General features: G+C 44.3%; 2 protein-coding genes across 28 annotated transcripts in view; one reads left to right on the forward strand and one right to left on the reverse strand.

Moving 5' to 3' along the window:
- The first annotated feature begins 345 nt into the window (after positions 1-345).
- Positions 346-26,562, forward strand: PPIC (peptidylprolyl isomerase C). Of its 8 annotated transcripts, none has more exons than XM_008530687.2 (5): positions 346-603; positions 7,359-7,472; positions 7,937-8,030; positions 10,308-10,492; positions 14,206-14,843. In XM_008530687.2, exons 1-5 carry the CDS (start codon positions 436-438, stop codon positions 14,332-14,334), a joined length of 690 nt encoding a protein of 229 aa, XP_008528909.1. In that variant the 5' UTR covers positions 346-435; the 3' UTR covers positions 14,335-14,843. The 8 variants fall into 8 exon arrangements, with proteins under 8 accessions (XP_008528909.1, XP_070425518.1, XP_070425521.1 ...); XM_070569417.1 differs by lacking the exon at positions 14,206-14,843 and adding an exon at positions 23,993-26,562 and having other exon boundaries at positions 421-603; XM_070569420.1 differs by lacking the exon at positions 14,206-14,843 and adding an exon at positions 25,109-25,658 and having other exon boundaries at positions 421-603.
- The window catches only part of SNX24 (sorting nexin 24), a 141,699-nt gene continuing 139,816 nt past the window's right edge, over positions 25,659-27,541 (reverse strand). For all 20 annotated transcript variants that reach the window (XR_011525171.1, XR_011525170.1, XR_011525169.1 and 17 more), the window contains one exon: positions 25,659-27,182. Coding sequence is in view for 16 of the 20 variants with exons in the window: in XM_070569437.1 (XP_070425538.1) it covers positions 27,021-27,182 (162 nt within the window). In the remaining 4 variants the exon portion in view is untranslated. The remainder of the gene's footprint in view (positions 27,183-27,541) is intronic.

Here is a 27,541-nt window from a genome sequence, read left to right on the forward strand (position 1 = left end):
AAGTCCTAATTCAAAAAGCATTGAGTTTTAAAATAACGTTTTCTTGATTATAAAATACATGTTCAATGTACAGCATCTGGGAAATCAGAAAATTACAAAGAAAACAAAAAACCCAGAACTCTATCACCATAGCTACCGTAAATGTTTTGGTGCCTTTCTTTCCATTTTTAAAATGCCTTTATATATTTATTTTCACAGTCGAGACCAGAATTTCTCTGTGATTTGGCAACCTGAGTTTTCCATCTAAAAACATAATGAGCCTTTCCCCATGTCATTAAATAACCTTCCCAAACATAATTCTTAAGTTTGTAAAAATTAGATCCCCGACTTGAAACATCTCAGTGAGAGGTCATTCATCATGTGTAACCGAGCGAACCCATCCAGGGGTCGGTCCCAAAGTTCTGACAGGCGTCCAAAATTTAGCTCAAGCCTCTGATGGAACATTGGAACCTGGCAGGCGACGCGGAGGCTGCTCCAAGGGCAGCTGCGGTCGGGGACCAGGACGGTGCGCAGAGTGCCCCGCCCCGCGGCGCGCAAGCTGCCGGGCGGCCCCGGAGCCGGAGCGTCCTCGACTTTTCCGTCCGGCGCCCTCGCGCCTACGCGGTAAGTTCCTGGAGATGCCCCCGCACCCTCAGCTCCTGGGCTCCAGCCGAGCCGACCGCGCCTCGCCGTGGCGCTGCGCCCGAGCCGAGCAGGGGGGCTCACTGCCGGCCCCGGCGCCCCGCGCCCCCGCCGCAGGCGCGGCAGGAGGACCGGGCAACGCCCTCCGCTGCGCGCCGCTCTGAGTCCCTAGTTCGGGTCGCAGGGCTGAACTTGGGAGGAGCGCGCCCGGGTTCCGGCCCTGCCCCGACCGCCCCAGCCCCAGCCCCAGCCCCAGCCCCCGCGCCGGGAGCGCGCAGGCGCCGCCGCCCGGGAGTCCCGCCAACTGGCCGGAGCGTGCTGTCGCGCCCGAGCCGCTGCCGCCCCTGCCACCGCTCACCATGGACCCGGGGCCCCGGCTGCTGCTCCCTCTCGTGCTCTGCGTGGGGCTCGGCGCGCTCGTGCCTGCTGCGGGGGCCTCGGGCGTGCGCAAGCGAGGTCCCTCGGTGACAGCCAAGGTGACCGAGCGGCGGGCAGCAACTTCCCCTCGTGCCGGCCAGGGGGAGAGGGGAGCGTGGAGACTGGGACCTCAGGGTCAGGGGCGGCGCTGAGGGGCTTGCCGGGCGCTGAGGACGGGAGGCGGCGGGGGCCGGCGCCCCTGGGGGACTTTGGGGGCGCGGGGCCGAGTGCCGGCCCGCCCCCGGCGCCGGCTGTTTGAACTTAGGGTCGGTGGTCCGACGTGACCAGCCCGGGGACCAGGAGAAGCTTCCGGAACCGGTGGGTCCTTTCTCCAGGAAGGAGACAGCCCGAGTACTTCCTTCGGCGTGGCGGGGACTCGGGAAGAGAAGCAGGAAGAATGCGGAGGGACGGGCCCGAGCCGAGGGGTGGCGGCCGTGCCGGCCTGGCAGAGCCCGGGCCGCCCTCCCGCGGGTGCCGTGCGCGCTCCCCGCCGGCCCGCAGCGCGGGCCGTCCGCCTCGCCTCCGCCAGGGAGCCCTCGGCCTCCCCGGCCGGGAGACGGGCGCTTTCAGACTTCCGCGGGCGGGGGGCGGGGGGGTAGGGTAGAGCCTGGGCTGGGAGGGGGCCAGCGTGGCACGGTGGCACCTGTGTGACTGAGGCCAGCCTTTTAATCTCGATTGGGGGGGAAAAATCTGCCATGAACTGCGTCTGTACAGCTTCAGTTCTTTTTTCAGCTTATTTACCCAAGGTTAGAAGATAATGGGAGGGAGCAGGGAGAGGAGGAGGAGGGAGGGAATGATTGGGTGGTGCCCTTGATCGCCACTTCTAGAAAAACCCACAGGCAGTAGTGTCTTGGAATCTGGAAGGAGGGGCAGCTCTAAGCGACCTTAACAATCAGCCCGGTGTTTGCCAGTGGAAATGATACTGTTGAACTGCTGGATGCTCAAATGCTCCACCACAGACCCTGCCCGAGGAGGTGGAGGACAAGGCGGGGCGGGGGCTGTGCAGCCCAACATCTGATGTAGCCTAAGAGGGAGCCGAAGGCCACGCTATGCTGTGTGTGTGTGTGTGTGTGTGTGTATGTATGTGTGCACGTGCGTGTGAGTGTGAGATAAGTTTAGCCTGATTGTATTGAGCACTGATTCTACTCCCAGCCCCTCTGGGGCAAAACTGGATAGTTTTGGGAAATGGCTTGTACAAGGCCACAGAACTGAAGGGCTGAAGTAGGGTGGTTCTTTCAGTCTGCAGATACTATTTGGGTCTCTTGGGATACAACTATAAACATAAAATTTATAAAATTCTGAAATGATGAAGGAAATAAACCCTAGTATAGATTGGGTGACACTTAAAGCTATCTGAAGGATAAGGAAAAACAGGCTGGCAAAGACTTAGGAGGCGAAGGGAACTGCATGTGCAAAGGCCTCCAGACAGGATGGAGAGAGGGGACAATGGCTTCAGCCCAGGGATGAGAGAGGAGTGGCTTAAGGTGAGGTTGGAGGGGTGAGCAGCAGCAAGATCATGCAGGACCTTAGAGGCCACAATTAGGAGTGTGGGCTTGAGGCAATTATTCTTATAATTTGAGGTCTTCTTTAAGAGCAGTGAGATCGGATGCAGGGTTTTAAGCATGGGATGACATGATCTCATACATGCTTTTAAACAATTACTGTGGTCGCTGAGTGGAGAGTGAACAGGAGGGTCATCCAGGGCTCCATGGCAGAATACAGATGATGAGGCTTGGATTCGGGTGGTAATGGCAGAAATGGGGAGCAAGGGAGGGACTTGAAATAGGTGTTTGAAGTGGAACAGAACTTGCTGACGGTTTAGATGGGGGTGGGGGGGAGGGAGCAGGATTGCCTGATAAAATACAGGTTGCTCGGTGAGATTTCGCAGTGTGAGGACATGACCTGCCCTATTTGGGCACGAGCTTCACCTGGGAAGCTACCCGAGCAGAGCAGAGACCCACCCCAAAGCAGGTCAGTCACAATCTCTGGGGGGCTGCAGCCGGGGTTGAGAACAAGAACCTCTAGAAGAGGGAGCCAAGAGGGCAAGAGCTGGAGCATCTTAGCCCCCAGCCTAGGGTGCTGCCACTGAGGGAGTTTTCATGTGTTCTACCCTGGGAATCGTCACTTAATGTATCTCCTTTATTTCCCACCAAATTTATGATGAAGTTCTAAAAGCTAATTGTGTAGGCGAGTCTCCTATAGATATGACTCTGTTGAATTGCTTTTTCAGTGGACTTTTTAAAACAACTAAATCTATTGGAAAACAGAGACATTAAAAAGTATTTCTCTTAAGTGCGGAGAAGCAGGTTCATTGGCCATTGCTCTAATGTATTGCTTTCCCCAGCAGTCTTTTCCTTTTCCTCTGATTTCGTTTAAAAATGGCAATCTGTAAATAAGAGAGGTGTGAAGTGCTGTCCCCCCACAGGGCCATTTAACGGCACTCACTGTGTCCATGAGTCCTGCTGCCAGCCACCGCCTCAGCTTTGGGGCTCTGGCTCCCTGGTCTCAAAATCCACTGAACTGGCATTTGCAGCCCTGCGTTTTCCAGCAGATGCTATAGGTTCTGTGCAAAGTCAGGCGCCCAGAGTATAGAAAACAGTGCTGCCATCCTTCCAGCTGCACTCACATCACAGCTTGCTGGCACTTTCTACAGCATGGAGTAGCCAAGATGCTATAGCTGGGTGACCGTGGACAAGTTATCTAATGTCTGAGGCTCTGTTTCCTCCTCTGTAAATGGAGACAGAAAGGATACCTACCTTGGAGGGGGTTACAGATTAGGTGTAATAAACCAGGTAAAACGCTTAGCCCTGACGTAAGTTCCTGATTTAAGAGGTCAGTTGTTAGTGTTGTGTTATAAATCCTGCTGTGGCAGCGCAGCCCGGAAAGGAATCATCATCTGTGGTCCAGATGAGGAACAGGAGCTCAGAGTTTAATTAACTTGCCCAGGGGCCCATGCCAGTTAGGTGGAGCGGTTTGAGAACAGTTTCCTTGACATCATAGCTCATGTACTGGGTGTCTTCCCTAGTTACTTTGGAAATGGAAGCAAGATGAACCCTAAGGAGTTTGGGTCAGGCTGTGTGAGTGCCTCTTCCCTCCTGTCCCACCTCTCCCCACCTCTAGTGCCCCATAATTTTTAAGTGACTTTCAAGGGCAACCTCAAGGGAAAAAAGAAGTGACTGAGGTGCTCACTCCTGAAGTGCAACATGGAGTCCAAGTACCACCTTTTCCAGGAAGCCCGCCCTAATCCCCACAGATGATCACCACCTCTAACCATGACATTTTATCTGTACTTGGCTTCTTATACACCTGATTTCCCATTATATCGTAGCTACTTGTGGACGTGTTTTCTCTTCTGTGGGACTGTAAGCTCCTGGAGGGTGAGGGCTTTGCAGCCCCACCCCTTGTCCAGCACAAGGCCTGTTCCCAAGGGCATGCACCAAAGTCAGGATCTCAGGATGAGGGGGTGTAGAGTGAGGGGTTTTGCCTGGCAGCCCCCTCGGGCCCACCTTCACGCTCTGTCTAGCTGTGTGCGAGCACCCTCGTCTTCATTTAGTGTCACCTGGCATTGAACTATGTAGCATTTTTGAGTACCTGCGTGAGCCCACACTGTGCTAGGCACTGCCCCTTAGGGGTCCCTGCCTCGACTGAGAGAGCCATATTAATGATGAATTGCGGTGCAGTTGGGTGCAGCCTTGGATGGAAATTGTGGCTTTCACACTCCTGCTTGGGAAACCTTGGTAAATCACTTAACCTCCCTAATCCTCAGTTTTCTCATTTGTAAATTGGTGATAATAGTACCTTCCCCTCCCTGCAAGGATGTGGTGAGAGTTAACTATATAAGGTATGTGGGCAAAGTGCAAGGAGACACCACTGACACGTCATGTTTGTTTCCTTCCCTCCTCCCCCTCCTCCTGTTTCTTCCCTTTATTTAAATGCCTCTCCCCTCTCCCCATCCTGACATGCCCTCAGCCACTGCCCCAGTGCATGCCACATGACCTCACTCCTGACAGGTCTAAGAGCCTCCAGATTCTCCTCCCCCGACTTGAGTATAATATTCCCAAAGTCTTGCTTGGGTCCTGTGCTTTCCCTTCTCTCTGATGCCTAACAAAACGTGGGGCTCTTAGCTGGCCTCCTTTCTCAGCCTCTGGAACTGGGGCAGGTCCCCTCTTAGCTCGCTGTGGTCAGAGGGGCTGCACTGCTTCTCTGCACACGCACCACGTTTCCTGCCTTGGTTGCCTGGGTTCCAGAAAGAACTCTGCCGGGCGGGGCTGGTGCCCCTTCTTGTCCCTGGAGGCTGCTCCGCTCCTTCCAGGCCTGCCTCCCATCACACCTTCTCCAGGATGCCTTCCCGCAGCGCTGACCCTTCCCCAGGCCCGGGTAGATGGGGCACTTGTCACATGCTGCCCTGGACTGCGGTTATCCCTTTACTTGTCGTGTCTTTTCATGTAAGCCACCTCAGGACAGGGACTCTCTCGTGTGGCTCGTGCCCTCACGTTGCCTTTTACACAGATCTTTGATAAATACTTGTTGATTAAATAAGATTTGGTTTTATCATTTCCATCAGAGTTAGGAAAACTGCTGTATTTTCTTGCCATCACTGAAGTTCAAGGGCTCTGCAGTTTGGAAAATAATCATATTAATATGTATGCTAGGCCGTGTGTAAGAAAATAAGATTTTTATTGAAGAGTTATGCTGGGTGACAGGCACTTCTTCATCTTCTCATGCTGCTCTCCCATGTTTTATTCGCTTTGCTGTGTATACATTCACAGGCTTTATTTTCTCTTATTTTAAAAGGCTTTCGGCTTTTCTAGCATCTTATATGGTGTTTCTTTAAGGTCACGTCCCTGATTCTTTTCCCGGTGGTGCTTCATGGCTGCCAGTTACTGAGTTTACTCCTTGGTTTGGAAATCCCTTTGGAGAAACTGCTTCTTTTTGACACCAGCTCTGCCCGCAGGGCCAGGCTCATGCTCTCGTTAATGCGACTTCCTGTCCCCCAGCCACGCTGAACTGTGCTCCTTTACTGCCGTGCCTCATCTCAAGAGCACGGTCTTGTCTGCATTCTATAAAGTTCTACAGTACAAATAATAATACAAGTACAAGTAATAATAATTTTTGCTGCTTTGGCCATGTAAAAATTGTAAAATGCCACACGGAACACTAAATATCACATCACCGCGTGTCAGACGTACTGATGTATTGGCAGAAGCTCTTGTCTCAAACTGAAGCTTGACAGTCTTTACTTCGTGATTTTTCTAAACTGTAAGACATCTTTTTTCTTTGACAACTCTTCTTATATTTTTTAAAGCCATCTCTTGAATGTCTTTTTTCACCCATTCAAACAGTAGATTGGTTCATATAATCTAAACTCGCTAATAGAATGCCCTTCGACTCTGTGGCCTTTTCAAGCATTCTGTCTCAGAATCATCTTAACACAGTGATTTGTGAAGCAAGAGAGGTATATAATTTCATTCCAGATGAAACAGTTTAAAAAAAGCCTGAGAGAACTTTAAGGTTTATCTGCAAAAAAAGTGACTCACGCTCATTTCTGCATATGTGTTTTCTTATTCTTTTCTAAAATGTTGTGAGAGAGAAAGAACACATTCTGCTTGTGTAACTTGGGGAATATGAGCGTACAGGGTAAACGGTTTTGGCAGGACCCGAGGGTAACGTGTGCTGTACTTTGGACGAGGCTGGGGACCTGGTGCCTTACTGTGCTTGGGAGCGACTATCAGGCCTTTTGGAGGACCGCTGTGTGTTTTGACCATCTACTGCAGTCCCCTTGACAGCAGACATCGAGTGAGAACTCATTGGGAATTTGGCACTGTTTAAGTTCCAAAAAAATAAATCTGGATGGTTAGCCTATTTCTCTCCTCACCAGTTTTTCCTCCTGCCAAGATTAGAGAGCATTACATTTCAGAAGAGCGACAATTTCTCCTCTGAGCCATCCGCAAAGCTGGGACACGGGGAAGTGGCAGGAGTGTCTGTCTGGGATGCGTGGGGGAATGGAATTCTTTAAGACTTTACTGGCTGACTCTGACAGCACTGAGTCACACTTTAAACCCAGTAGCCAGCTCAGTGCCTGGCCCATGGAGGGTGCTCAATAAATGTGGGTTGAATGAATATTTGCGCTTGAAAAGAACCCACAGAATGGTTTTAGAGCTTCTTTAATTTATATCACGTTTCTTCACGACTCCTTTGTAAAATACTCATGGGCAGGGCATTCATTTGTGGATCCATGGTGAGATTTTAATTTTCACTTACCTTATATTTATGGCTTTTCTACGTTGTAAACTGCTACTCTGCCTTTCCACCACACACAGGTCTTCTTTGACGTGAGGATTGGAGACAAAGATGTTGGCAGGATTGTGATTGGCCTCTTTGGAAAAGTTGTGCCCAAAACTGTGGAAAATTTTATTGCTCTGGCAACAGGAGAGGTATGTCTCAGTTTTATTATGTTTGTGCACAAAATTGGATCTTCCTTAGGCCAAACATAAAGAGATGTCTTCTGGGAAAATACGTATTAAATTAGTAGGTCAGATGAACTTGAGACAACTTATAATATTTTTCTTTATTTTCCTATAAAATCTGTATTCTTCAGGAATTCAGTGTCCTTAAGGTTCTAGAAATTGAGGGGAAACAATTATCAAGTGAAAATGCAGATTGTTCTCTTTTTACTTATGCACATTAAGACTTTACTTTCATAGTTTATTATAATAATTATTATTATTTTGGTCAGCTAATGATAAATTTCTATCAGTAAATCATTGTAGGGACCTAATAAAGTTCTGTAGATATTTTGTGTAATTTTCTCATTTTGTCATTTCCAGATAAACACTGGGGTTTATCTTTCAGTATGGGTTATATCTACTTGTATATTCAATTGACATAATCTCTTTAGAAAGGATATGGATATAAAGGAAGCAAATTTCATCGCGTCATCAAAGATTTCATGATTCAAGGAGGAGACTTCACCAGTGGAGATGGCACTGGCGGTAACGTTATCTTTGCATTTTTCCTTTCCCGCTTACCAAACTGAAACCTAAGGTTAAACCAGTATATTGAATTGCCAGATCTAAGGAACAAAGTCCTAAAGCTCACTAAACTAATTCTTTAAGAAGGATAGAGTTTGGGGGGCTTGTCTACTAAAATCTTGGTAGGCATGAATGAGTAAGGCTTCCTAAATTTAAAGAGAATTGCTTTGGTGTTCACTATCTTTCCATAGTAGAGAGAGATTCATTTAGTAGACTGCTTCACAGATATCGAAATGCTAGACTACTAGTATGTGGCAATCCAGAAAGACATCTGTTACAGGAATATAAAACTGTGGACACTGGGATGACAGCTCGCTACAAATGTGGATGTTGGTGGAGGAGCACTGGGGGCATCATGCTCAAAGGACAAGACTAGTATTTAGGTGGCAGGATTACAGGTGAATTCACCTCCTTCTTTCAAAATTCTTTCATTGTATTGTCAGCTTTTTCAATAATAAAAAAAATTTAAGTAATGGATGAGTTGTCAAAATTATAATATAAATTAATTTTTATAAACAAAGTTAGAGTTCTATAAAGTACAAACAGTTAAATTTATAGACTTTCAGATATGCCTGAGCTTATTGTTTCTCATTGAGGAGTCCAACTACCCAGCTCCCTGGACTGTTTACCCTCAGAAATGTTGTGAGTTCTTTTCCTGAACACACATGATATGTATAACAGCACAGAATGCAAATTGACTTCAGGTTTAAGGTTTTTAATTCAGCAAATACTGGTTTGGTAGATATTAAATTGCTACCTTTTAAGAGAAACAGGTCACTTTCAAGCACTAGTGCTGATTTTATGTTTATTGCAATGGTTTATTTATAACTAAATGGCTACCATTAAATGCCTGGATTTGCCAGGCACTTCAGGAGGATTACTTTTAGTCCTTGCAAAAGTGCTGCAGAGAACGGGGATGCAGAGTGGAGCAGAGAAACTTGTTTAGCTTCCTTGGGTTAATGGGGTTGGGGAGGATGCTCAGGGAAGCAACCCCAGCTGCTGCAGAGTTGGGTCTCACTGGAAAAGCCTGCAGCTCGTGTACTGGGCCCTTTGGGGCCCAGCAGTAAGGGTGACTGAGCTTTACTGTGTCCTCTTTTCTGTTTTTCTCTCTCTCTGCCTTCCCTGCTTTGTGTGTGTGTGTGTGTGTGTGTGTGTATGTGTATGTATGCAAGCATGTACACGTATCTTAAGTTAATATTCTCTGACTTTTGGAGATAGGACATTTTGGATCACTTAAATTTAGCCTAGACCTCTTTGTGGGCAGAACTTTCCTGCCAGGCCACCTCATATGTCACTGACCTGCCAGCTATAAACTGCTTACCTTTGATATCACTTCTGGCCCTTGTCACTGAGCCAGGATTTTAAGGTTGGCAAGCGATGGCTAAGGAGCCCTGCAGAAGGGCAGCATGCAGCAGATACTTCTCAGGGTCTATACTGTTGTTTCATAGGGAAGACATGTTCTGCTCTACGTGCTGCTTTTGCCAGAACTCCACTCACAAGCCCGCCTTTGGTCCTTCTGTTCAAGGTTGAATCACTGGGTGCTCCCAATTGCCATCACCCTCTGTATCCTGATGAGCCCTGAAGTCACCATGCTAATGACTTCCAGGCTGGCTGCTATTGCTCTTACTGCTGAGGCAAGAGCGAGCACTGGCTTTAGAGTCAGAAAGTCAGATGTTCAAGTTCTGCTCTGCTGTTGTCAAGTTTTATAACCTCTGTTTCCCATTCAAAAGAGGATTGAGAATACCTATTCTGTAGGGTTGTTGTGAGAATTAGATAAGGGTGCTATCATTCCCTGGTTGGCTGCTAAGGTAGGAGTGACCCAGGATGAGTGACCTGAACCTCAGGACAGAGACTGAGCCACTGGTACAGCTTATCCACCTTTCCATCTGGTTTTATGATGTCACCCTCCCCTTCAGTCGCTTCTCATTTCAGAGTGAAATCACTGACTTGCTTGGTCAAGGTTTGGGTCTTGGTTTGAGGCCAGAGCACATCCTGCCATCTTGTGTCATATTTAAGGCTTTTGTTTGTGTGTTTGTTTCAGTCCCTGGTGCCCTGCTTCCTCAAGGAGTTAATTTTATCTTCTCCTTTATTTCTCCTTATGTTTGACCATCTTTTCCCCATCCTGCCTCCTGTAGGGTTCTATTAACCAATTCTACTAAAACCTTATGTTTCCCTTTGAAGAATATACTTTCAGCTAACCTCTGTTGATTCGCCTCTTCTTGGCTTTGTCTTACTCAGGTATAAGCATTTACGGTGAGACATTTCCAGATGAGAACTTCAAACTGAAGCATTATGGCATTGGGTGGGTCAGCATGGCCAATGCTGGGCCTGACACCAATGGCTCTCAGTTCTTTATCACCTTGACCAAGCCCAGCTGGTTGGATGGCAAACATGTGGTATTTGGAAAAGTCATCGATGGAATGGTAACTTTTATATCATTTTTTCTCATTCAAAGCTTTGTATTTACAGTAAGAGTACTTTCAGTGATTTAATCTTAAATATGCTTGTTAGAGATCCATCACTATATGCCGACTGGCCTCACCAAAGGTGAATAAATTATATATGGTATGGTATTTTAATAGGAGCATGGGAGCAGAAGCTGGGGACTTGACAAGGAGAAGTTGAGTATAGTCATGTGCTGTATAATGATATTCAGTCCACAGTGGACTGCATTTATGACAATGGTCCCATAAGATTACTACAGTACCATATAGTCTAGGTGTATAGTAGGCTATACCATCCAGGGTTTGCGTAAGTACACTCTGTGATGTTCACACAATGGCAAAATTGCCTACTGATGCATTTATCAGCACATGTCCCTGTCATTAAGCAATGCATGACTGTACTTAATTTATCTCACTACTTGATATAAAGGGAATGCGAACCTGCGGACCCAGGCTGCCAAAGCGGAGTGTGCTGACCATAACCACTATGCCACAGGGCTGGCCCCTGGAAAGTCTTTTTAATGTAACCAAATAAAACCAGGGCCCTATACATGCATACAATGGAATATTCTTCAGTCTTAAAAAGGAAGGAAATCCTGTCACATGCTACAACATGGCTGAACCTTGAGGATGTTAAGTAAAATAAGCCAGACACAAAAAAAGACTCTATAATTCCACTTACATGTATCTAAAGTAGTCAAATACATAGAAATATAAAGTGGAATGGTAGTTGCCAGGGGCTGGGGGGAGGAGGAAATGGGGAGTCGGTGTTCAGTGGGTACAGAGTTTCAGTTTTGCAAGATGTCAAAGTTCTGTAGATTGCACAGCAATGTAAATATACTTCACACTACTGAACCGTACACTTGAAATGGATAAGATGGTAAATTTTATGTTGTGTTTTTTACCACAATTAAAAATAAAATGTTAAGAAAAGTCCTGAGCCCTAACAAAAATGTACAACTGAAATCTCACAAGGTTGTAATCTATCATAACATTAATAAAAAAAAAAAAAGAAAGAAAAAAGAAAAGTCCTGAGCCCCATGTGGTTCAGTACAGACACAAGTCACCTTCAAAGACACATAATATAACAACCAAAATTACTGAAGAGAATTCAAATTTACGCTGGTGTGAATCAAAGAATATCAAAGGGGTCCAATCCATAATTCATAGGAACGCTTCTTCAAGTTCTCATTCTCTTCAGCTCCCAACATTTACCTTCCTTAGGAGCTGCCCAAAGAAGCTCTCCCACGTCCTAAATGGGTAACTGTAAGGTCTGCCCTGGACCATCCTCGACTCCCTTGCCCTCCCCCACATTTCACTTCGTTTGGTTTTGATGTGAGTTGTTCTGCCTCCCTCATCCAAATGTAAATAAACCAGTCTCACTTGCTGCCGTTCTTCCACAACTTCTATCTGCTTCTCTGATTCTACCCAACAGAAGCCCAGGAACTGAGCAGGCCACCTCAGAAGCTCCCTTACAAGGCATGCAAGTGTTCAACCTGAGACATCAAAGAGAGAATTCTCGTTAGCAAGTGGGACGAGAGGGAAATAGGGCAAACACATATCACTAAATATATTACTTACGTCCTATCACAATAAAGGACATGCCTCTATTCTCATGAGCCATACCGGACCTCAAAGAATCTATTCTTAAAAATAACGAATGCTTGAGGGCCAGCCTGGTGGCGCAGCGGTTAAGTGTGCACGTTCCACTTCGGCGGCCCAGGATTTGCTGGTTCGGATCCCGGGTGTGGACATGGCACCGCTTGACAAAAGCCATGCTGTGGTAGGCATCCCATATATAAAGTAGAAGAAGATGAGCATGGATGTTAGCTCAGGCCAGTCTTCCTAAGCAAAAAGAGGAGGATTGGTAGCAGTTAGCTCAGGGCTACTCTTTCTCAAAAAAAATAAAATAAAAAAATAATGAATGCCAGCACTCAAGTCTCTTATTGAACTTTGCTTTCAAATGAGCTAAACATGGGCATACATGTGCTAAACAAGTCTGGGTTTTTGACCACTGGGCCTAACCAGGTTCTAAGTAGTTTAAATGTAAACTGATTGAAACATTCATTCAATGTATTTGTAATACAACATTGTGCTAAGTTGTAAGAAAAATGAAGAGTAAAGTTTTGGGTTTTCTTCTGGCCATGGTTGTTCTTCACGTCTTCTTGATCTTGTCTTATTGCCCTAATTGACTGCAGCAACTTCCTTCCCCCCATGGGGACACAGCCTGGGGGACCTGCTGCCTAGTCTTAGAGGAACAGTCCTTAACATTTTGTGGGTCATAAACTTCTTTGAGAAACTAAAGAAAACTATAGACTTTATCTCCAGGAGAAAAACAAGTGTGTGTGTGTTTCACACAGGTTCAGGGAATTTGCAGAATCTCCTGAATTCCATCCGTTGATCCTCCAGGGATCATTGGGTTGCTTTGTTAACACTGTGAGTTTTCTGGGCCTCACCTCAGACTTAGAAAATCAGAACCTCCAGAGGTGGGCCCACAAATGAGCATTTTTAAAAATTGTGGTAAAACATACAGATCATAGAAATTTTCACTTTAACCGTTAAATAAGCATTTTTTAAAAGTGCCACAGGTAATTCAGATGTGAAGCCACTGCTTTGTACACATGTATGCACATGCACACCTCCCCACACACAATCTATTTAGAAATATATATTATTATTAGAAGAATGCTGGTCTTTTATCTTAAATTAACCTAAGTCAGCCAGAGATTGCATTAGTTGACACCATGTCCAAGGCACTTAGACTTTTTGTTGCTGTTTTTGTCTCAACCCTGTTTGAGAAACCCATCAGAAGCCCACTTTCCTGGTCTTTGACCAGCCCTCCCTTCTTCAGGGTGAAACACATGGGCTCCTGAAGCCTTCTAGGGTGGAGAAAGGGGCCTTTAAACCACTGTGGGGTTCAGGTTACATATCAGACTCAACCTGTAGCTTAATGGCTTGGGTCAGCTTTAAAATGGGCAAATCCAGAACTAGCTCCACTTCTGAATGTGCTTTCTGGCCATTTTGTTATGCCTAGATCTATAATAGGATGGAGCTGAAATTGGCTTATACTGCATATTAACTCTTAAATGTTGAGTTGTAACAAGTGAGTAGAAATAGCTTTTATTAGAGCTAGGTATTTACAATTTTTTTTTCTTTTTTTGCTGAGGAAGATTTGCCCTGAGCTGACACCTGTTGCCAATCTTCCTCCTTTTGCTGAGGAAGATCCACTCTGAGCTAACATCTGTTGCCAGTCTTCCTCTATTTTATATGTGGGTCACTGCCATAGCATGGCCACAAGTGTTGTAGGTCTGTGCCCAGGGAACTGAACCCAGGCCGCCAAAGTAGAGCGTGCTGAACTTAACCACTAGGCCACTGGGGTTGGCCTCTAATTTTTTTTTTAGAATATAAAATGCTGATAAAAAGAAGTGAGGAAATACACAAATATGTCCTCTGATTAGCCAGGTAATGGGCAAATTTTATCCTGTTATATATAAATATCCTGTTATATATAAATTTCCTGAATATTCTAAGTTTTCCATAGTTAGCTTGCATGGTTTTGTAATCATAAAACAAAAAAACAAACAAAAAAACTTATTTCCCACTTGGGCTTTTAGACTTGGCATTGAGCTCACCGTCTGCTCGCCGTAGTTGCGAGTCAGAAGTGAAGCGCAGGTCTGCTGTTCTCTCTGCAGACGGTGGTCCACACCATAGAGCTGCAGGCCACTGACGGGCATGACCGTCCACTCACCGACTGCTCCATCGTCAACAGCGGGAAGATAGACGTGAAAACGCCCTTTGTGGTTGAGGTCGCTGACTGGTGATACAACTGGCAGAAAACAAGAAACACACTCCGGCAGGGATGTGTGTGTGTGTGTCTTTGGATTTTTCAAAGTTATTGTTTGGCTTTGTTTTTTCACTTTCTCCTGTTTTTCCACTCCAGATCATAGGGGTGTTATACCTTTGTATAAAATCAACCACTCAAAGTTTAGTTTCCATAAATTTTGGTAAATCACTTGTTTAAGGATTTTGCACTTAAAAGACATCCCCCTCCTCCAATGGTGCTATTTTTAAACTAGAGAAGTTTGTGTTGGCTATTTTCTTTTGGAAAACAGAGTCATTATTTTGCGGAATTAATTGTGATCCCCAAGTTGAGTGAGCTAAAGATTCGTCTGAAAAAAATGGGGACATGAAGTTTATTTTGTGTTCAAACAGAATTCTTTTCAGGTAAAGGGAGATTTGATTAGTATAATCAGATATATGTCATGTGGACTTTTACCTGATAAAAGGTGCTTTGGTAGTCTCTCTAATAAATGCTTTTTATATGGATCAACTCTTTTTGCAAGACTTTTTTTTAAAATTTGAAATTCTTTAAAAAAGTAATGTACAAAAATATATGCACTCTAATGTTGACAATGGACAGATTAGAGAGGGTTCTATAAATCCAAATACTAACCCAATTGGAGAACCGGGGATAGGAATGAACAGCAATGATGCCCATCCACATCCCAAATACTTGAGCTGATGATTCACTAATTTTTACTCAATGTAACATTTTTAGAAAGTTCCCTTGAGTCCAATTGCAACAAAAAGAAATCTTTTTTTCACTTCCACAAGGAGGATGAAGATTCAGGCTGAATTTAAACTAGACAGGAAGGTAACGTCCTCTTGCGGCCTTGGTGTAACGTACCTGGCTGTAACAGAGTGTGTCTGATCTCCGTTCAAATGGGAGTGGCAACTGTTAGAAAACAGCCCCATTGCTTCTCCTCCAGTACCCACGCCATGAGGGTCAAAAACATTCCATCTCTTGAGCTGTATTCTAAGAAAATTGCTTCAATGAGAGATGAGATGAAAGGAGCATACTTACTGCTCATGGGGTGTTAATAGCTACAACCCTCTTGGAGAGCAATTTGTTAATTTTTTTCCTAACAAAAAATTTTTAAAGGCCTTTGATATGCCAGATACCGGTTTTGTGTTTTGGGGCTACAGCAATGGACAGCGAGAAAAAGTTCTCCTGGAGCTTACATTTTAGTGAAGACAGAATAAATTAAGTAACAGGAGAAAGGGTGCTGAGTACTGTGAAGAAACGCCATGTTTGCTGGAGAAGCTGCAGGGGGAGTACTGACCAAGTGGCTAAGGAAGGGCTCCTGAGGGGACATTTGCGCTGAGGCCCGAAGAACAGAGTAGGTGGCGGTCAGGCCAGATCTGAGGTATGGGTCTTTTAGGCAGAGAGGGAGGAGAAAGTACAAGGGTCCTGAGGGGAGAAGGAGATGCCAGGGCAGAAGAGAAGCCAGTGTGCTGGAGCCTGAGAGGTCGGAGAAGCAAGGCTGAGACTGGATCGTTTCAGGCCTGGGGTGCCAGGGTAGAGTCCTTTTGTTCACAGAACACTGGGGACCTATCAGTTTTAAGTTGGGGAGGGGCACAGTGTGGTCTGCACTTAAGAAAGATTATTTTTTCTGCTCTGAGAATTTTTATAGGGAGCTAAAGTACCTATCAAGAAACTCAAAACATTCATATCCTTTGAAGTCCCACTCCTGAGAATTTGCCTTAGAAAGTGATCTGAAATTATAATGGGCACGGGTGTTTTGGTCTCTCCAGCGTCCATTCCCCCGGTGTTTGGGGATGGCTGCCCATTTCTTTGGGGAATCACACCATTCCCTCAGCATTGCTTGTCCTTAGGGTAGGCTGACTCTATGCAAGGGTACATACCTGGTCTGGCAGACTCATTCATCTAGTCACTTGATGAGTATTTATTGAGGGCTGCATAGAGCTGCAAACAGTGTTAGCCCTTGCGGTTGCCATGGAAGGACACAAATAATTCAAAGCTATACCACATGAATATGTATAACAGAGCATCAGGTAGTAATAAGTTTATGAAGAGAAACAGAGCAGAGAGAGAGGATAGTGAAGAGGTGGTCAGGGAAGTCCCTGAGTGTGGACTGAAGGAAGTGAGGGGGCAGCAACCATGGGGACAACGGGGGGAAGAATGTGCAAGGGAGAGGGGACAAGAGCAGTGGCCCTGGATGAAGGGCAGGTTGATGGGTTCAAGAAACAGCAAAGAGTTCAAGTGTGCAGCATGAGGGTGGTGGGGAAGTGAGGTGGGAGAGGGAGCAGCGATGTCCTGTAGGCAGGCAACCAGAACACTCCCTCACCCTGGCCCTGGTGACTGGCTCAGCGATAGGTGTTTGACCTCAGTCACGTTAGTGAGCCTCAGGCATGGGGCTTCTGCTGGAAACGGGAAGAGCTGCTGTCTCTCCCGGGAGGATGTGAAAGAGCAGGCCTGAGAACGAACCCGGCACAGAGGGAAGCTGGTCTAGGAGACCAAAAGACACCACTGAACCCCTGAGTCCAGCCATGCCTGAAGCCAATCTCCACCCCTAGCTTTTTAGCTATGCAGGCTAATACACTGCCTTTTTTGCTTCAGACAAGGCTAACTGATTTCTTGTGACTTGAAACCTAAAGTTTTTTCTAATACAGCAATATTGAAAAAGTTTCACGTAGAAAGATGTGAATTGCGGAATTATTTATGATAACAAAATACTAGAAGCAACTTGAATGTCCCAAAATGGTTATTAAACATACATCCCATAACAGAATAGTGTGCATTAAGACTGATGCTACAGAATTTAGAGTATCATGAGAAAATGGTGGTTTTCAAGAAAAAAGTAGAAATTCTGTATGCAGCACAATCTCAATTACATAAATACATTCTCAAAAAGCAAATGCAACAAAATGTACATTGACATAAAGCAAATGCAAATGGTGGGATTTTTTAACTCTTATGTTTATATATTTTACTTTTTTTATTCTTCCAATTTTTTTCTAGGGTGTATTTCTTTTTAATAATTAGAAAAAGAAAACATTAAAAAGGTAACATGCAAGGAAATTGGAAACAAATGACCTCTTAGACATATCAAGTACCTTACATCTCAAATGTCAGAGAGCACATAAGCCACTGCTACCCCCCATGCATAAGGACAGGTGTCTAGTTTTTTCATTAGTATGAGAATATTGACATCTCTCTACTGACAAAGCAAAAAGCGGCTCTTTTTTTTTGTTTTTTGCTAAGGAAGATTCATCCTAAGCTAACATCCACAGCCAATTTCCTCTTTTTTTGTATGTGAGCCACCACCACAGCATGGCCACTGAGAGACAAGTGATGTAGGTCCATGCCCGGGAACTGAACCCAGGCTGCCAAAGCAGAGCGTGCCAAACTTAACCAGTAGGCCACCAGGGCTGGCCCAAAAAGTGGTTCATTTTTGAAGTGCTGAAATTCTGAGACCATTAGTGCACAGGTAGTAAAGTGTCAGGCTATCTATTATACCAGATGACCAATGAGTTAATGCCACACCCCTTTGCTAAAAGTCGTTTACTTCTGGTACACTGAGGGTCAGGCCTTATACCAAAAACATCAGCAAACTTACGACTATAAACTATCGCTTTGTGAAAAGTCAGTGCTTTCTACAAAAAGCTTTTGAAATAAACAGTTTACTATTTTGCCAATTGTGTTGCTAAAAGGACACACATGTAGCCAAGGGCATGTGTGGAATCTGAGGAAAATGACAGGGGCCACCACCACCACCATGCCCACTTTAGTCTTGAATCACTTAAACAATTTAAAACATTTTGGTACCTTTAGCCAAAAGTTGTTTTATTCTAAGGGCTATTTAGCAATTTTCTGGATCATCAAACAAGAATTTAGTAAAACTTATTCTTGGGTCAGATTAATTAGAATGACACTTTCAAAATTATGATGAATTTTTAGGTTTTGAACAGAACTCACCAACCTCATTTTTCACTTCAGCCGTTTTGAGTTACATAAAGACAAAAATATGGCAAAGATTTTATAGCAGGAAAAGGATTTGTTTTTGTTTTTCAACATTCTTATAATTCAGACAGCTGAAGAAATCTTTGATCTGGAAGGCTTGGAAATTCAAAGCCCCCTCAAGGCACTTTTTTTTTTTTAAATTAAGAAAGAGCAAAAACAGTATTTGTAATGGAAAATTTGGGGCTGTTAAGTACATAACGGCTGTTACTTAAGTCTGTAATTCATCTAGTGGACTTAAGATTCTGGCCAGGCGTTAGCTGTAGGTGTGATATAACATCACCTACTCGGGGATTTGCTAGTGTTACTGATATTCTAGAGTGATGGAAAAATAACTGGCACTAATGCAGAATTCGAGTGACTAGTCACAGGAGTCCTGTCTGGAAAAAAAGGTCCATCTGGCAAATACTGAGTCAAAACAAAATGCATTACAAAATCCATAAATGGAATTTTAATCCCATCACTAGTTCCATCAGAATGTCGGGAATCACAAATCTGGAGGATTTAGAGAGGACTCAACATGCCAATATCCCTTCTCTTGCCTACTTTTGAAGTTTTATTAGGAATCATGTAAGTTTCCAAATCCATCAGTTTTTTCAGAGAATGTGAAGGACTTTCTTCCTGAAGCAATTGGGCCTTTAAAGTGCTATTAAAACTACAGTCACCATCTGTCCTAGATGATAAATATTATATCCTGTCATTTGGAGAGAAATCTCAATTTGAAAACGTGAAGCTTTTTCTTCCAACCTGAACACAAAAGACAGGACTGCTTCCTACGCCTCTTCTGGACACCAGGACCTACACTGTGACAGAGTGTCATAAGGAGGGGGTTAAGAACTGGTTAGCCTGGAGCAGAGAAATTCAAGACGATTTATTCCTGTTGTTCTGGAAGTCACAGCTCTCTCATAAAGACCTCAGAACTTCTGAATTGTCTCCAGGCCTTCTACAAGCTGCTCTCTCTCCTGGCAAGCCTTCCTCAGTCCTCCTGCCCCCCGCAGTCCCTCAGGACTCAGTACGTGGCTTCTTTTGATGAGCCTTCACTGGAAACTTCCTCACACTGTGTTCCAACTGCTTACTTCCCGGGGTCTCCCATCTCCTCCTTGGACTGGAAGCTGCTCTAGGGCAAGGATTAGACTTCACTCCTAGTCTAGCCCTAGATAGCGTTCCTTGCATAAGTGATGCTCAATAAGTATGTTCAGAATCAGTAACCAAAAAGAATATGCCCATGTTTATACTCCGAGGTACTAAAAATCTCTCAGGACCACAAAGATGGTTAAACATTGGCATTCGTCTTTTAACTGTTTCAACTCTTTTTCAAAGACTGTTACCTTTAAAAAAATAAACTTTTCCTCTTCATTTTCTGAGTTGAGGTTTGAAGGGCATGAGAAAAGTAGATTTTCAAAAATGAGGTGGGTGTCAAACAATAGGAGGAAGGCCCCAGGCGGCAGTAAGTCTTAAGCAGCAGTGTCTGTGGCGGGTAGTCGATAGCTTTGGTGTCACGCCTTGGTCGTCATGAGTGTGGCATGCTGCGGGCAATTGGTGGAGGCCCAGCCCTGAGCTGGGCATTTAGGATTTGACCCAAGAGGTGATGATAATCACTCTCTCTAGTCGTAGGTACTGTGGAAGTCATGGTGTCCACTTTGGAAACCTTCTACATTTGAATCCTCGTTTGTTGGGCAACTGCTGTGTGGCATCTCCCGGGCCCACTCTCAGAGTGCCTGAGTCTGTAAGCCTGGGGCAGGGCCTGAGAATTTGTATTTCTAACATGTTCTTAGGTGATGCTGCTGCTCCAGGGTCCAAAGTGAGAAAACCACTGCCCTAGGCGTGTCACAAAACCATGGTTGTCGTCATTGAATTCGCTTGGTTATTCACTTGTAAAGACAGACAGACATTTAAGAAATCATCCAAACATAGTACGCAACCCATTACCATTCTGTGTGTCAAATTGGTGAACAAATTGTAGAAAATCACTGTTTTCCGAACAATCAGATGTAATGAATCCTTATGGGAATTCGGGAAGATGTTAGCAAATCCTGATTTCAAGGTTATTTACTCCACACACATTTAAGAAGCCTCTGCTGTGAAGCATGTGACTAGCAATGAGCTGAGTGATTCAGGAACACAGGCTGCCAGCCATCTACTCCTTAAACAGTGGGACCTACTCCTGGCCCCGCACTGGAGAAACAGAGTGAATAAAGTTGCACGCTGCCTCTGCTTTCATGGAGTTCACGTTCTTTTCGGGGAGAAAGATGGTAAACAAACAACAGGATAATTACAGATGGTGATAACTTCTACGAAGGAAGTAACAGTTTGCGATGATAAAATAACAGTGCCGAGTGGGAGTTGGGGTGCTACATTAGATGGGGTGATCAAGGAGGGGCTCTTTCAGGAGGCGATCTTTCAGTTGAGATCTAACCAGAGAGAATGAGCCAGTCTTCTGAAGAGAGGCAGAAAGGGTGTTTCAGGCAGAGACCAGCACATCCAAAGGGCTTGAGTGGGGACCAAGGTTGGCAAGTGCTGGGAAGTTAAATGCCAGTAGGATGAGTACCAGCAAGAGGAGTGCAAAGGAACTTAGAGAGGGTGGCAGGAGCTTCAATTTTAAATAGGAATAGAAGCTACTGGAGGATTTTGAGCAGAAGAGTGACATGATCTGATGGATATTTTTAAAAGACGGCTCTGGCTCTTGTATGGAGAATGGGCTCTAGTAAAAATAGAAGCAGAGCGACCCGGGAGGAGGCTGCAGCTGAGAGCACAGAGCTTGGTTTAATCAAGTGCGACAGGAAAGCACACTGTAAATTATAATGTAGTGTGGAAATATTAGCAGCCGTTACAATACTAGTTCTTTCTGACTTGAGTATTCATGTGTGTGAGTATTCATGTGGTTCAAAAATGCACACAAATACAAACAGTTCTAACATGAGCTTGACAGGGGAGGGGATTAGCCTGAAATTTGTAGATGAAAGGTTCAAATCCTGATCTCCTTTATTAACTGGTGGCCTTGGTCAAGCGATTTTTCCCCTTCTCCTCATTTTTCTTACTGTAAAGTAGAATAATAAGACTATATCCCTCATAAACACGTTGTGAAGCTTCAATGGGATAATCTGTGGACAGAACTGAGCCCAGTACCTCTTGGCCCCCAAATCAGTGTTCAATCATGTTAGCTACTTACTATTAATCTCTCTGATCTTCAAGTTTGTCAATAAAAGTTCGTAAAAACTTTGTACAGTTATAATGGGATAAAGTATGAAAAGCCCTAGCCCAACCATATATGGCACCCACTCAGAGTTCAGTACAGAGGAGTGTCTAAATGAACAGAATATCAAAGCTGGAGTCACTGCTGATGTCACTATGACCAATGTTAGAGTAATGAAGACAGAAAATGTTTCACATTTTATAGGTCAGATTTACAATTACACTCCTAGGATATAAAAGAATATCTTCTCTAGAAAATTACATGCACTCCAATGGCTTAACGCTTTAATATGCTATCCTCCCCCCACAAAAATAAAGGCCCTTCACCCCCATCAGAATCAGGATTGTCACTATGCGTCTGCATGGACAGAAAACATAAACGTTGCAGAAACTTCCGTTTTCAGTTAGTGTCCGCTACTTCCCCGTGTTTCTGCTGCTAAATTCAAAATCTGTAATTATCACCAAGGGTGGAAACCAAAGCGAGATGAAAATGATTGCTTCAAAGTTGAGCAGAGAGACTGGAGAAGATAGCCTTAATCATTGAATTTCATATCCAATTCAGTTAAATGAAAAGACACTCCCTAGTAAGTGGCCCCAAATTCCAGAAAACAAGGATTATGTCTCTATTCTTTAGATGATTGACACAGCGCCTTAACCCAGTGAGGGAACTCATTGCGAGTGGATGGGTAAACGAATACATATTCGTATAGGGTGTCGACTGAGACCACTACCCAACTTGTCTGCCTCCTTGCTGCTTCTTCAGAGTCCTGCTGCAGACTAAATGTTTGTGTCCTTCCCACATTCCTATGTTGAAACCTAACCCCCAATGTGACAGTGTTTGGAGGTGGGGCCTTTGGGAGGTGAACAGGGATCACTGCCCTTATAAAAGAGATCCCGGAGAGGTCCCTCGTCCCTTTTCTGCCACGTGAGGACACAGCAAAAAGGGAGCTTCTCACCAGACACCAAAAGTGCCAGAGCCCTGATCTTGGACTTCCCAGCGTCCAGAACTGGCAGAAATAAATATGTGTTGTTTATAAGCCACCCAGCCTATGTTATTTCTGTTGTAGCAGCCTGAATGAACCAAGACAAGCCCCTCCCTGTGGCCACCTGCCACACCCCAAGAGTTGAATCTGTGTTCCCTTGATAGTCCGCCTGCAGGAGGTGTACAGGTCAATAATCAATAAAGAAGAGTAGTTCATAAACCATCTCACAGCTACACATCCCTCAAATAATAATTCCTAACATGGGCGTGTGTCAGAATCAACCAGGCAGTTTTTCTAAGTACCCAAGGACAGGCCCCAGCCCAGATGTATTGATTTCCAAGTCCTAGATGATTCTGATGCATATCTCTGGTCTCGAACTATTATTTTAGAATCTCCAAGGTTGCCAGGGAGATGAAAATAGCACCTGGTATGTGTGCCAAAACCTCTCCCGCATCCTTGGCAAATATCACTAGTTGGTTACTACACTCTTACTCACTGAGCCTATGCACAGTCAAAATCCTTTCTTTAAAAAAGCCTTTTTTAAAAAAAATTATGGTAAAATATACATGATATAAAATTTACCATTTTAAGCATTTGGAAGTGTACAGTTCAGAGGCATTCAGTACATTCACACTGTTGTGCAACTATCCTCATCATCCATCCTCAGAACCTTCTCATCTTCCCCAACTGAAGCCCACTGAACACTAACTCCCCATTTTCCCTCTGCCCAGCCCCCGGCAACCACCATCTACTTTCCTTTCTATGAGTTCAACACGTTTAGGTGCCTCATGCAAGTGGAATCATACAGTAATTGTCCTTTTGTGACTGGCTTATTTCACTTAGCATCATGTCTTCGAGGTTTATCCATGTTGTAGCATGTGTCAGAAGTTCCTTCCTTTTTAAGGCTGAATAATATTCCACTGTACGTACACACTATATTTTGTTTATCCATTTAGCCACTGATGGACACTCGAGTTGTTTCCCTTTTTGACTGATGTGAATAATGCTGCCCAGAACTTGGATGCACAAATATCTGTTCGAGCCTCTGCTTTCACCTCTTTTGGGTATATATCCAGAAGCAGCATTGCTAGATATAATAATTTTATGTTTAAGTTTTTGAAGAACTGCCATACTATTTTCCACAGAGGTTGCACCATTTTACATTCCCACCAGCAAGGTATAAGGGTTTCAATGTCTCCACATCCTCACCCACACTTGTTATTTTCTGCTTTTTTTGATAGTAGCCACTCTGATGTGTGTGTCAGAATCCTTAACAGAGCACTTTAGGCAGCCATTATCAACTGATTATAGTCAACAAATGAGATGAAAGCAATTTGTTATTTCTAAACTGTGATCATGAGACATCTACACTTTTCTTTTCTTTTTTTTTAAAGATTGGCACCTGAGCTAACATCCGTTGCCAATCTTTCTTCTTCTTCTCCCCAAAGCCCCCCAGTACATAGCTGTAAATTCTTGTTGTAGGTCCTTCTGGCTGTGCTCTGTGGGACGCCACCTCAGCATGGCTCGATGAGCAGTGTCATGTCTGCGCCCAGGGTTCCGAACTGGTGAAGTCCTGGGCTGCCGAAGTGGAGTGCGTGAACTTAACCACTCCACCACAGGACCAGCCCCATCTACACTTTTCAAAGTGAAATGACTGTCGGATTTGCTAGATGGCAACGGTCACAATGTTATTAGGTTGTAGACATGGCCCACTGTTTGAAACGGGGGGTCGGGGGGTGGGAGTAGAAAGGACACCAGGGCCATCAGTATGCAAAATGGCGAAGTGATGGAGGTGAGGCCTGTGAGAGGCCCTGCATAAACAGCACTGGGAGAAGTCCAAGATCAGTCCCAGGCAAACCACCAAGTCCCAGAACCAGGGGAATGGGGGGTGAGGGCTGTCCTCTTTCCTGGCTTAACTGGTAATGAGATTTCTTTTCCTTTTCTTTATTCTGTTTTCTCTCCTCTACTCTTTACTTCTCTATTGCCTAGCCAAGCTTTGAAAAATCCATGTTTTGTATAAAAGGGGGCAATGGAACATAGGTACACTGAATGTACATTTGTTTGCATGTGGATGGAATATCTCCGGGAGTATACACATAAGCTGAGTACTGTGGTTGTCTGTGAGAGCGGGATTGGGAATACAGGAGACAGGGTGGGAGAAGATTTTTCTTTTTTATATATCCTCTTCTATGTTTTTATTAAATTTTCAACTGTGGAAATATATTCTATTATCTTTCCAGTGTGCATTCCTGAGCATGAGAGATCAGAAAGTTCCAACTCCTTCCCAGATTCCCTTGAAGCAGGGGATCAATAATAAGCTTTTGCCAACTGGATGTACTTTCATGAGATGTAGAGTGGAAGATGAAAGTGGGTGAATGCCATCTTCCTGCTGCTTTGGGCTGTGGCTGCTGGCAAGCAAGGCCATGGGTGTTGAAAGGGAAGTGTGGTGTAGGTGGCGGCAGCTGGACACTTGGTTCCAGTACCCAGTTACCAGCTTCCTGGGTGCTGCTATGAGGCAGTTATGGTGGTAACAGTTACCTCCTAATGCTACTTGCTGATCCCTGGATCGCAGCTAAGTAGTGTTTTTGACCTCAACAGCTCCTGACTCCCTGAATTCCTGCAGAAGGCAGAGGTTGCAGCTCCCCTGGCAGCTGAGTACTAGAGGTTGCTGGGGTGTTCTAGAAGTCATTCCCGGAGACTCAACAGGAGTTCCCTCCCCTCCTCTTTCCAAAAGATTCTGCAAGCATTCAGTTTCTTATTATTCCATTCTGCTTAAAATACCTATTGTGGTTTCTATTTCCTGCAATGCAATTGAAATGGAATATGAAATTACATATTAAAAATTTAAATAAAAATAAGAAACGAAAGTCAATACTAAGAAAAAATTTAATTCTCAAAAAAGATTTCTTGAGCAGTGTGCCACCAAAGATGCTTCGTCTTTACTTTTTAAAAACTTCTTACTATCTCGGTAAATCATCAACTATTTAATGAGTACCTATTGGCTTAAGAGATGAGATAATTTAACACTTATCCTGTCAGATTAGAAATAAATGCCTATGTGAATACGTGAGAATCTTTGTGTGTGTACGTGTTAAGGAGACAAGACACAGTTTGTGTTTCTAATAAAATCCTAGGAGTAGAAGACAAATTCAAACATTCTGGTTGTTTTTATTTAACTCAAAATAGCTAATAACAAAAACATTTAAAAAATATCTGCAACACTTGACTATGCCGTTATTTTTGGTTGATGACACTTGATTATTTAGTTCTTGCTTGTTTCAACATGTAGGAACATATCTATCATAAACAGATCTCTAAAAGTTTGCAGCAGGCTTTAAACCTGTATATTTAGATCCTAATCAAAAACCATGATTTAGTTATTAGTTTTGAATCTAAATATTTTTCTCCCACACAGAAGCTTATTAAAACTAATAACCATAAATAGGCTACCTATTAATTAGTTTTCAATGAAATGCCCAAATACAGCACACACATACAGGTTGCAAATATGCTTTTAGCCTTTACTACTCAAAATATGAATGTCCATAAGATGTACAGAGGAGTTACATCATAAACACATTTCACTTACATCAATTCAATATATGAGGTCAGTGAAAAGGAAAACAAGAGTAAATCCTGTGGCAATACCACCTATTCAATGAATGGACGCCCTTGAGTAAACCAAGATGAGTGTTGTCAATCTGGTGTTCCCTCAGTCACTGTCAGTTCCCATCTGTCTCTTACAGGGCAAGCATCTTACAGGGCTAAGTGTGATTCTAGTGTTTAAAGGTATATGTTTTTCACAAAATCGCCCGTAACCAAACGCCAACAACTTCAATTGGTCTTCAACCAAAGAAACAGTCATTTCTTCCAATACTGGAGGAAGAACTGGTTGTGGTGGATGGACAGATCTCCAATATGGCGCCTTTCTAAACAGCTGTCAAGGCTAATCTTGAGACCTGATTTTATCCTATGTATTGACATTAGAAGCTAACCCCTGGTTATGATGCAACTCTGCTGTAATGTAAATAAAAATGCCATGATTTAAAAAACGCCCTAACATTATCAGTATAATTTAATTTCCAGTTTAGTTCCCTCCTCACATTTAGCACAGTGTGTTTCTATGATACGCCTCTGGTGCCAGCACTTCAGAATGTATCTATCACCGGCTGAGAAAAATCTCACGTTGAAAAGATTAGTGTGCTATGAAATCTGAACCAGGAAGCTCCCAAAGTTGATCAGTCTCAGTATGATTCAGGATAAGATTTTCAATTAGCAAATGGTGCAACTGCAGCAGACAGCAACTTTGTTTTGTTACACGTGGTTCTCCCAGGGATCTTCCAGAACCTTCTGTTTTTGGGTTTCTAAATTGGCAGCTACGTTGTTCTTCTTAAACACTTGGCCTCAGCACCACCCTGGTTCAGTTTCTATTTTTAGAAGCACCACTCTAACGGAAACATCCCTGCCCTGAATTAAGCTGGGACTGTGATGTGACCACTAGCTAGAGCTGTTATGTCATACAGTTTAGGTTAATTTGGTAGCTATCGATTTCCTTGACTATGACTTCCGAACTTGCTGCAGCTTCTTCTCGCCGCGTAGGATTCCTACCTGGGCTGTAGATGAGGGTAAAATATCCCATGGAGAACTCCTTCAATAACCACATTTGGAAAATCTGAAAAACAAAAGGAAAACTGCTCTCCTTATGCACATCGATAAATTTGAATTGCAGTTTGTAGACTCTAACGAGGCAGGTCCTGGGATAACGTCGGAATCTGCCTCGCCAGGCAGTTTGCCCTGGTTCCTGCTATCAGTCATGCCGCTGCAGCCCACAGCCGCTGGAGCGCACCGCCAGGCGCTGCAGGACTGCGCGGCCAGATTTGTAGCTTATTGATTTAAGGGATGTTCTCATGGTTAATGCTGCCGGGCCCCAGCTCTTTATCTGAATGTTTTCTCACAAGGAAGATGGATTACACTGGCAATTCAATTTCTAACAAAATCTCAATATACTTGAAGGAATTCCAAGATTTCTAC

Source organism: Equus przewalskii, chromosome 13 (assembly GCF_037783145.1).
Source record: "Equus przewalskii isolate Varuska chromosome 13, EquPr2, whole genome shotgun sequence".
NCBI lineage: Eukaryota > Metazoa > Chordata > Mammalia > Perissodactyla > Equidae > Equus > Equus przewalskii.